At 47.5% G+C, this 10,759-nt stretch overlaps 1 protein-coding gene across 1 annotated transcript; it reads right to left on the bottom strand.

The window, feature by feature from the left end:
* Positions 1-3,033: 3,033 nt before the first annotated feature.
* On the bottom strand, positions 3,034-8,346 carry LOC135395967 (uncharacterized). Its single transcript, XM_064627051.1, has 4 exons — positions 8,212-8,346; positions 4,231-4,718; positions 3,860-4,185; positions 3,034-3,635 (listed from the first exon to the last, which is right to left on the bottom strand). The coding sequence occupies exons 1-4, from the start codon at positions 8,344-8,346 to the stop codon at positions 3,034-3,036; spliced, it is 1,551 nt and encodes a 516-aa protein (XP_064483121.1).
* Between the last annotated feature and the right edge of the window lie 2,413 nt (positions 8,347-10,759).

Here is a 10,759-nt window from a genome sequence, read left to right as displayed (position 1 = left end):
GTACAAGGCATATTCTTGACGATAGTGCTGCCTTGAATGGGAGTAGAGCTATTCTTAATAATTTTGCGATTCATTTAGTTCAGAGAGTAACCGCGAGGGGGACAGGTGTGTGACTTTATGTCTTGCTGAACCTTTTTTTTTTTTTCCTGTACAGTAAGACTTTGGGAATGAAATGCTACAATCTCCTCTTGTCTATGGTGCTCTTCTGCAATAGTTTCCTATGCAATCGTTATAGAAGAATAAAGAAAATAATCTTGGGATAGTGATTCAATAAATAATAGGTCCCCTGTCTAGAGCGCACGCGTCCTTGAGCCACGCAGGTGCATGATGACGTCATACCGTGGCTTCACTGCAGATTGACCAAAGGAGCATTAGTGGAAAAAAACAGGGTAGCCCTGTGACAATGGGATGACGTCACGACCAATGAGAACGGCCAGCAGGGGGCGCAAGGATTCACTTCTCTCTTGGACACTGACGGGTCTCGACACGCAAATTCTGCTCCTGGCGTTGGCCGTCAGTAGAAGAGCGTAGCTTCGGTGGGGTTCTGTCTGCCTCTGATGGGGTGCGGATGTGTGGTTCGTCACTGGTGAATGGTGTTCGACGATGCAGGTGGATTTTGTGACGAGCGGATTTACAATGAGGGAATGCTGTGAACAGGAAAAATGATGGTGAGTGCCTTTTTCACTCTGTTCAAGTGTTTGTTTTCCTCTGTTGCCCAGCAGTCGTACGATTTGTCCTGACGTGTCCTGACATGCCCCGATATGCATGCTTTCCTTTGTTGACGCTTAGTATTTTTTTCTCTTTTGACAAGGAGCATTGTTGTCTTGACGATAGTGCTGCCCTGAGTTCTGCGCTTCTGGTTACCCGTACTCTGTGCTGATTTGTTGAGTGCCTAGTCCTCTTATTTGTCGTTGATGGAGTTACGTGTTAGGATATTTTGTTCTTTTGCAGGTCTCATTTAGTAAGACTTTGGAATTCCTACGATCAGCTTTCATGCATGGTGCTCTTGTGCAATAGTTTCCTATGCAATCGTTATAGAAGAATAAAGGAAATAATCATGGGATAGTGATTCAATAAATAATAGGTCCCCTGTCTAGAGCGTACGCGTCCTTGAGCCACGCAGGTGCATGATAACGTCATACTGTGGCTTCATTGTAGATTGACCAAAGGAGCATTAGTGGAAAAAAAAACAGGGTAGCCCTGAGACAATAGGATGACGTCACGACCAATGAGAACGGCCAGCAGGGGGCGCAGGAATGCTCTTCTTTCTTAGCCTCACGACCAATGAGAACGGCCAGCAGGGGGCGCAGGAATGCTCTTCTCACTTAGCCTCACGACCAATGAGCAACGAGAGAAGAGGGCGCAGGAATGCTGTTCACTCTTAGCCTCTCGGAGGTGGTCGCCCCAGAGGGCGCTAGGAGCGCGTATGCGTAGCGGCCGCGGAGCGGCGCCCCAGTCAGTTTCTCTCCGGCTGTCGAAGAAAGCAGACGTGTGCTCCCCGCGCTCACTCAGTTTCTGGCTGGTTGTCACGGAGAGCAGTCGCATCGGTCTGCGCTCCTGCTGTGGTGAGGTGATTTGTTGTGTAACTAATGCTTTCGTCAACTTTGTTCCCGCTTTGTTTGCGATTTTCGTGCCAGTGCTGGTTGCTGTTGTCCGGGCATCCCCGGCATTTTCTATCATCTTCTGCCTTGGGAACGGGAGTAGCGCTAGCGTGATTCTTAATAATTTTGTTGTGAGATTAGTTGAGAAAGTAACCACTAGGGGATGCAGCTGCGGGGCTTTATACAGCAGAAAAACCATTACGCGTCAGTTCTCTGCCTGCCTCTCGGATGGAGCAGTCGCATCGTTCTGCGCTCCTGTTCTGGTGGGATCATTTGTTGTGTAACTAATTGTTTTTTCTTGTTAGCTATTGATGGTTTGCATACTCTTGCTTTCCCAGCCTCTGTATTACGAGTGTTTTTCTCCTTGCATGTCCAGAGCTGCCCTAAACTGCCCAGACATGCCATGATGACGTCACAGCTGACGTCACAGGATGTCCGGAACTGGTGCTGCGATGCTTTGCAACCTGCCTCTGTGCTCCGTCGCCCAGCGACGGTCAGCGGCCGTTCCGGGCCGCTTTCTTCAAGATGACGTCGTTGATCTTCAACTCTACTCCTTCTCTCCACTCTATTTCTATCTTTTCATTTTATTTTCTGCCTATTTTTTGATTTTTTATCAGCTCAAGTAGCCGGAAACTCACACAGTGGTCTGGACGTGTCTTAGATGATCCCCAATTAGTGTAATGACTCCCTGGTGGGTCCTGAATAATGTGGGGGGTCCCAATTAGCTCTAATTGCTAACTAATGGCGTCCAGACGAAGATGTGAGTTTCCGGATACTTGAGCTGATACATTACTACTCTCATGTCCCTGGTTGGGTGCGTCCCCCGGCTGGTCTTCGACCCAACAGAGGTGCCAGTGCATGGCCTTTTAGAAGTAAAGTGCCCTTACAGTTTAAAGGGCAAGTCATCCGAGGACATTGGGAGCGGTCATTGCGTCAAGAAAGATGCTCACGGAGTCTTCAGGCTGGACCGCGGCCATGATTATTACTACCAAATTCTTGGACAGATGGCCCTCTCAGGCCTCCGTTGGACAGATTTTGTGGTGTTTTCAGAGAAGTCCATGGTTGTGGAGCGCATCAAATTCTGTGTGAGTGACTGGGCTGCCACAAAGCGAAAGCTTGACAACTTTTTTTTTCTACCTTGCTGCCCTACGTCGCTGGAAAGGCTGTGTCTGCATCGGCAGCTTCGTGAGGACCACTGCATGCTCCCTTTTGGTTTTGTAACTGCGGCAGCAGCACTAGATTAAAGAAATTGTGCAATATCTGACATAATGTACTTATTACTTGAGCATTTGCTTATTAGGACACTCTCATACATTCATTCATTGGCATGCTTGAACAGTCAGCAATGAGTTTAATGCTCTAGTAATCTCATGGTACATGGAGCCATGGCGACAGCAGACACAAAGACATTCCAAGCTCTCTACAGCAATAATTACGCATCGTGCGGACGTATAAGTGGTGACTGAAAATTAGTTAATATCGCGCACACAATCCACATCTGGTTTATGACAGGCCCCAGTGAAAGAGGAATGGGACGGTCAAATATATGGAAGCACTTGATACGTTGTATTTGTCGCTCGACGTGTATACGTAGCGACGCAATCTCTTCAGTTTCTCTTATTTCTTCTTCACTAAAGTGCCCTCTAAGGCATGGCGGTGTGTTCAGTCCCACGTTGATCTCATTCAGCATGTCCTGAATAATGAAACCTTTGTCGGCCATGACAACATCTCCATCGTCAAACGGGAGTGTCAGAAAGCCACTCTGTCTCATGCATTCCTTGTCGGATATGGAGCCGGGGAATAGGTTCGATACAAAGGTGACAGTACCGTCAGGCGAGATGCCCACCAATCCCTTAAACGTGTTTGCCGACTTGTAAGTTGAAAAAGTTGCTGACTGCAAAGCAAGAGAGCTTGCTGCGTGGCACTTGATCTCGGCTGCGTCCAAGATGACTCTGGTAGAAGAGTACGTTTCTTTAATTTCTGGAGGCATTTCTTCTTGCACTCTTTCCTTCGACATCCACAGTGGCTGCTGAGCTAGATGAAGAAAGGCGTAGCTTGTCCAGGTGATGCAAATCCTGGAGACCGTTGCAATCGAGATGCAAAACCTGTCTGCGAGGTCTTTCTCAAAAAGTCCCAATCTCAACCTCACCAGGAAAAGAAAAAAAACTCATTTTCAACTGTGAGGCTCCTTAGTCTGCCCATTTTAGGCGATTCTTTCTTTGCTGTTGACCAGACTTTAATGTTTTCCCCTTCCTCACCAGGGTTCAGATAGTTGAGTACCGCCTTGAACACAGCATAGGATGGAAGACCGGTATAAAAACGCATGTCATCTTCACTGTGCTTGAACCGATCTATGGAAAACTGTCGCCCGACTTTCTTTTCTAGTTTTGCTGAAGTCTCTTTGGCCAATTCTAGCTCCCGGCTAACACGGAAAAGTGCTTCTTTTGTGGCTTTCTGCTCGCGTTCTACGTCCTTGGCCTTCTGGAGTTCCAGCTCTCTGGCATTCAGTTTTTCTTTCAAAGCTTTCAGCTCTGGTTGTGCTTCCAGTAACTCCTTTCGCAGTTCGTTTTCGTGGTCTATGGTACTTCAAGTGCACATAGCTGGCTGCGAATCCACGGCAGAGTCCTACATCTCAACATCTTCAGGTCTAAGCCCCACTTCAAACACAGTCAGGCATGTAATGTCAGGCTCTGCAGAAGCCCCACCCGTAACAGCTGTTGCGTTTTCCTCTTCCACTGGCTGTTGCACATGGACTTCAGCATTCGGTATGCCAAGTTCTGCAGGAGCATTGGTATCGTGGCCAGTAACAGCTGCTTCATCGTATTGTTCCAATGGCTGTTGCATATGCACTTCAGAATTTGACATGCTACGATTTTTAGGAGGTTTCCTCGGTGGCTTTGCAGACTTTGCCGGAAAGTTAAATATGCCGGGAACGGCACCTTCTTTGAGAAGCCTTATTCCTGATGCATAGCTGGCATAGAAGTCCGTATCAGCAAAATGCTTCGAACACACCTTAGTGTGTTGGCTCACACTGAAGAATTTGCCTTCGTCTCTCCGGATTGCCACAATCCACTTCCTTTTCACAGCAGGATCACTTGGGAATCCCAAGAAAGACACCTAAAAACATAGATATCAGCGCTTAGTGGTATGCAGAAAACACAAAATAAGAGGTAACATAACTTAGGGCATAATGTGCGGACTTCCAAACAGAAAGTTAGGTCACTAGTCAAACGGTAGCGTAATCGGTCTAGCGTTTGCGCATTCACACGCATCTCATTTTTACTAGCTTCCCGTCCAGTAACACGCAACATAGAAACATAAACAAGTAATTGCACACTTCTCCCGTACGACACTCATTTTCAGGCACGGTCACAAAACGTAACGGGAAACATCACGAGCGCATAGCCTGATGTCCTTATTAGATTGCGATCCGCGGCTCTGGATTATTTTATACGTGCAGCGTCTTCAACGAAAGCTCATGCATTTGTGTAAGTCTCCGGACTGCAGAAACCTCTAGAATTGGTTGCTTCACAATAGTCTGCATACGCACCTTGTTTCCTTGGGTATCTCTCACGCCTCGCTGGTTGCAGAAGGGCATGCAGCAACAGGCCGGCATTATAAACTCAGTGAAGGACGAAGTCAGATTGAAAGGACGACACTCCGGTCAAAAAGCATGCCGAAATTCCAGGCCAAGCAGCCAGCAGTCATTAGAAACGCGCGCGTGACAAAGAGCACCGATACCTGCAGTTCGCACGCGCGGGAAACGCTACCTAAAGCATGGCGGACGCGCGCCGCAACCACGTAGTTAGCGCGCGTCACACTAGATGGCGCCGACTTTTGAAAAGGGTCTATTTCGGCCATCGCGAGAACGCCCTGGCGCTCCCAGGTGCTCTTTGCGCATGCGGTCACGTGGCCGCGAGGGCGCAAGAAGCGGCAGCGGGCCGAGCCATTGGTAGCCACCTATCGGCAGGCCCGTCGTCACGACCCGGTTTCAGTCGCCGTTCAGCACACCATTCATTCTAGCTCACCATACTGGAGGACGCCACCCTCGACGCGCTGTGCTTCACGCAGCAAGGGCGTTTTAGACAGTTTACTGTTTCCTTTCTTTCCACTCACTTTGTTTTTCTTCTTGTTTTATTTATTTATTTATTTATTATAGTTTTTTTTTCTGTTCCTCATTCAAGTGGAGTGTTACACTGCTTGAGGAAATTATACAGTAACATTCCCTGTGACTTCAAGTGGAGCGTGAGTCTCCTTCGGGTGAATAGAAATGGAGAAGGAGTGGCATTGTCATAGCAGGAAAAAAAAAAAGAAGAAGTAAGAATTTCGCCGTCACTACTTTACCAATGTGGTCACACTGCGAATTTTATGGTGTTTTCCTTCAGGTAAAGAATAAATTGACAAGGCGCACATGAACTGTGCAGGACATGCCAATATAGTCACCTGAGGTATATGGACTTGGTTAGATAAAGCGGGTTAGGTAATTTTGAACCGCATAGGGCTATACTTGTAAGCATTCTCTGAACTCGTCACAATTCCGAAATCCTGTACCGGGATTGTTAACGTGACTATTAAAATGCACTATCCGAAGTGATTCATTGGACAGACGCATAAATCGCGGAATTCCACTTTAATATTCGCAAACGTGCACAGCGGTGGCGATGCACGGAACGAGCCAGACGAGTCGCTTTGACGTCATTACGGTACAGCCACCTGATTCAATTAGAGAAACGCCGTCTGCTGCAAGGAAAAACTACCCGAATAACGAAAAAAAGGAGAAAAATGCGGAAAGCGCCGGCCCCGACTGCGGGTGTGGTGGCGTGATGTAGGGGGAACGAAGATTTGTGCACCTCGGGGTGTCGTAGCATACGAAGGCCATGACTGGAACGTGATCGCTGATGTTGCACTAATTAACTCAGCCTTCTTCTCGTTTTACATTGCTGAGCGGGAGCGGGAGCGCGCGCATTGATGTTCAGGCATGTCTTTTTCTGACAAAGATATAGCATCGAGAGAAGTCGTATGTGTGTCACTTGCCAAGTCACATCTTTTCATATTGCGTCAGAAATTAATAGAACTTTCTTTGAAATGGCTTTCTAGGCGCCCTGACCCACACAGGTCACGATCCTGGGCGCCTGATCAGATAGGCATTGATCAAGAAGCAAGCGCGCAGCTGTGCAACTCAGTCCTCGATCAGTTTGATCACACAGGATACAGCGCTCTTCTTACGCCAGTGTTGACCTACACCTCTGAGCATTTTAAAACAAGTTTTTTTTTTTTTAGTATAGAGTGTTAGTATAGAGTATATAGTATATAGAGTATTGTATTGAGTATAGACTATTGTTCATGACTCACACTTGCGCTACCTTCCTTGAACTGATGCATGAATTCAAACACCGTTCTCCGCGGCAAAAATACTTGTTCCGTATTGTCCAGAACGTCTGCGACAAATGTACGCATCAGGCACATTCTCAGGCGACAAAAAAAAGCAAAACGAGTTACTATACGCTGCTCTTGTTTCGTCTGAACTGAACCGTCGTAACACGTTCGAACCTACGCAGCGGTCACCGGAAAGACAGCGACCTGATACGAAAAGCCATGGCGAGACATTGCGACCGAAATATATAGAGTTAATATAAGAAGTCTCTAGAGAACGTACTTGGCGCGCCGTCAATGGGATTCTCCTATCCCCGAGCGTGACCGCCCGGGCGCAGCCATCCGTTGGTCATGGACAGTGTTAGTGGACGAATATCAGCCCCCTAACCACAGTGAAGCTGTTCCGTTTGTTGCCAACCCTGTGCAGTCACGTGGGATGAAAAACGGGGAAACGAGCCGATCAAAGGAAATGGGCAACGGCGTCCACTGTAGGAAGCGAGGCCAGCCGTGTAATTGCGCTGAGTACGCACGAATCTTCGGGATACATGCAGAATTGAGTAGTGCTATCGGAATCACAAGATGAACGTTGCCATATCAAACGTGAATAATATATTATCTATGTGATGACCTGCGACACCACCAACCCTTTGCTTTCCACGGACACGGATGAAGATGTTTACCGCCTATGGCATGTTGAAGTGGCGTTTGTATGCTTTGCGAGCGAAATCAATAGATCGTTACCCATCGTAACAAATGTAGGCATGTGTTTCAAAAGGCAACAGAATTCCACAGATGAATACACACAGTAAACCGCCATTTTCAGGCTACTCTGCGAACCAACGGGAACCGGAAATGGCAAAAATGAAACCACCAGCCATTCAATGCTCTGGTCTGTCGAGTTTCGTGATAATAAAGTGATGAATGAACGACACCACACAATCACGTGATGTAGTGAGGAAATATTACTTCTTATTTGTTTAACGAATACATATGAGATACTCACATAGTACGCCGAATTTAGATAGCAAGTGAAGAATTTAGGAAAACAAGTCAGGTTTAGCGGAATGAAGCAGTCACCGAAGGCAACACCTTCCATGACCAACGGATGGCAGCTCCCTCTGTGTTTTAACACAGCTGGAGTAAGGGCAATTTTTCACTCACTCTGGTACATAGCGCGTCTATCTGCGCGCGGTGTAGTATGCGACTGTTCGTTGTTTGGTAAGATGGCAGCACCTACCTTCGACATCTTCTCTTCCAACTCACGCCGTTTCGCTTCCGTCAGTGAAGCCTGTTCCAGTTTGGATGAACAGAGTTGTCGGAGCTCCTCGTCCGCCTTGCACAGTTGATGAATGTCACATGCCGGATCCTCCATCACCTACAATGCACTATCTTGAGGTAAAGTAGGTACACTCCTCATTACCCCAAGAACACGCATGGTCCTCAGGATGTCCCCACAGTGCCATCGTGTCCTCGTCCTTCGAGGTGTATCCCCAAGAAGTCCTGAGGACAACACTCGCGGACTGTCCGTGAAGAGTCATTCAGGCACGTCCTGTGCCCGTCCCTGTGGGTAGCTAAGAGGACGAGAACTATTATATTGTTTAGTTTACCTGCTCAGACTCCCTAAGCACATTTGTTTTGTTTTTGGGCCGATCCTCGGACCTGACTGACATTATTCTTAAATATAGGGTACGGGGCCCAGCGTAAAATTCCCTGCCGCCAAAAGGAATGACTGTCTATGATACATGAAGGATTTCTCCTGGGAAGAACAAAACGCGCGATTCTGTGGCACTTGTTTTGACTTTCAAAGGTTCTACCTGAACCAGACGCCCTCGGGCGCCAGTTTGGAAACTGCATCGGCAGAGGGCGCCGCCAGCGGGGCCGCGCAACGGTCGGCGTTCAAACTTGTTCGCTCAGTTGCTCGAGCTGACGCTCGCTACTCTAGAGTTTCGAAGTTTAGTAAGTTTATTTCTTGTCCAGCGTTGTGCGTATGTTTTCTTGCAATCTGTCGGTCAACTGGACAGTTCCGGCATCCTGTCCAATACGCAATGAGCGATATCGTTAAGCGTAACAACGAGGGCTGCTGTAGCGAGGAGGCAACGTCCCTTATTTGTTCTCTGTACTTCAGGTTTCATGGGTGAGTTTGCTTTCTTTCTTGTCCTCTGCTTTCAGATTTGTGCCTGCTTGTGTTCACAATCGCATGCGATAGAGCTCTGGAGCACAGCAGCTGAATATGTTTTTTTTTCTCTGTAGAATGATGTTGCGAATGAGTGACGAGCACAATGGAGATGTGGGACTGACCTAAATGTGTTAACAAGATTGTCGTTTGGGTACGTTCGATGCTGTCTGTTCAGTGTACTGGCGACGAACAATATGGAGATATGGGACTGACGTATGTGTGTGTTAAGATTCAATCGTTTGGATACGTTGTTGGCTCGGGTACCTCTTGGATTTACGTCTTTATTATCTTTATAGGTGCTGGCAGAGTCATGGAATGAAGGTCACGATTACTACGCCTGGCCTGTAAGCCATTTGTTAGCACTTCAGCTGGGCTGGAGCTACGATCACATTTTAGGTAAACGAAAACAGTTAGCCTTTCCTATTTGTTGTCTCCTTGTGTTCTATGTACTCGCTGATCTGACGCTGTCTGCTCTCACTACTCTGTGCTGTTGCCACTAATCTGTGCTGACTGTGTTGCAGTGAAATATGGGGGCAGTGACCATTTTTCCACGGGCAGCATGTTGATGATAGTTGCATTTTTTAAAACAGTGCGTACGTCGAGAAGTTCTTTCGTCTGATATCTGGCTGTCAAAAGCCGCACACATTATGCTGGCGCGGGTACCTCATGGTTTCATGTGTTTTATAGGTGCTTCCAGGCTCATGGATTGGAGGTGACGAATACAACGCCTGTCCTGTGGCCCAGTAAACCACCGATGTCCCATGGACGTCCTGAAAAGATCCCGAAGTCCTGATCCGCGAAAAATGTCCCAATGATGTAAATAAGACGTCATTCGAAACGTCCTAGCGTTGTCTAGCCAGGACAGGTCCCCCAAACTCACCTCGGAAAAGCGTGCAACGAAGAAGGCCGCCACTAGATACCCCACTGTTGCCGTTCCGGATCACTTCAGCGCGCTAAGTTTAGCGGCAAAATGTTTTTGTTGTTTCTGCGAATGAATCTAGTCTTTATATGTCCAAATTAAACGCGTATAACAACTTTCTCTGTCGTGTTTCACTTTTTGGTCCGTTTTTAAACGTGTTGAGCGATCGGAAGGATCTAGTGCACGGCTGCGTGCATCACATAGCGTACCTGTTGTACCAGGCGCCGCAGGCGCTGCAGTCGTCCATTTCTCCTTCGGTTACTTGGCCTGGCTTGGATTGTGCTTCAACTGGATCTTTAGCGCGCTACAATCCACGCAAGCCAACGTCTGGTAACAATGGGGTATCTAAGGGCGGCCTCCGGCATTGCACGCATCGGGATAGGAACAAATACATGGGAAAATGGCGACCTTGCGGGACCTGAGCCAGGATGCATTTTAATGATATCGCTGGGACTTCGAAATGGCGTCCCGATCGGATGTTGATTTAGAAGTAGAATACAAACATACTTTCGATGCTCATTATATTTTTGTATCCTTATGATAACGTTCAACAGCGTGCAGCAAGAAACTAAAACAGTGACACTATTTTTTATCCGTGTTACCGAAGTGGCAACACACAAAAATTATTCATCTGAATTTACAAAGAAACTCCCGACATGGTCCGAGCTTAGCAGATGTACCACAGTATCT

The sequence above is a fragment of the Ornithodoros turicata genome, chromosome 1 (assembly GCF_037126465.1).
Source record: "Ornithodoros turicata isolate Travis chromosome 1, ASM3712646v1, whole genome shotgun sequence".
NCBI classification, from domain to species: domain Eukaryota; kingdom Metazoa; phylum Arthropoda; class Arachnida; order Ixodida; family Argasidae; genus Ornithodoros; species Ornithodoros turicata.
This window is presented reverse-complemented; position numbering and strand designations above follow the sequence as displayed.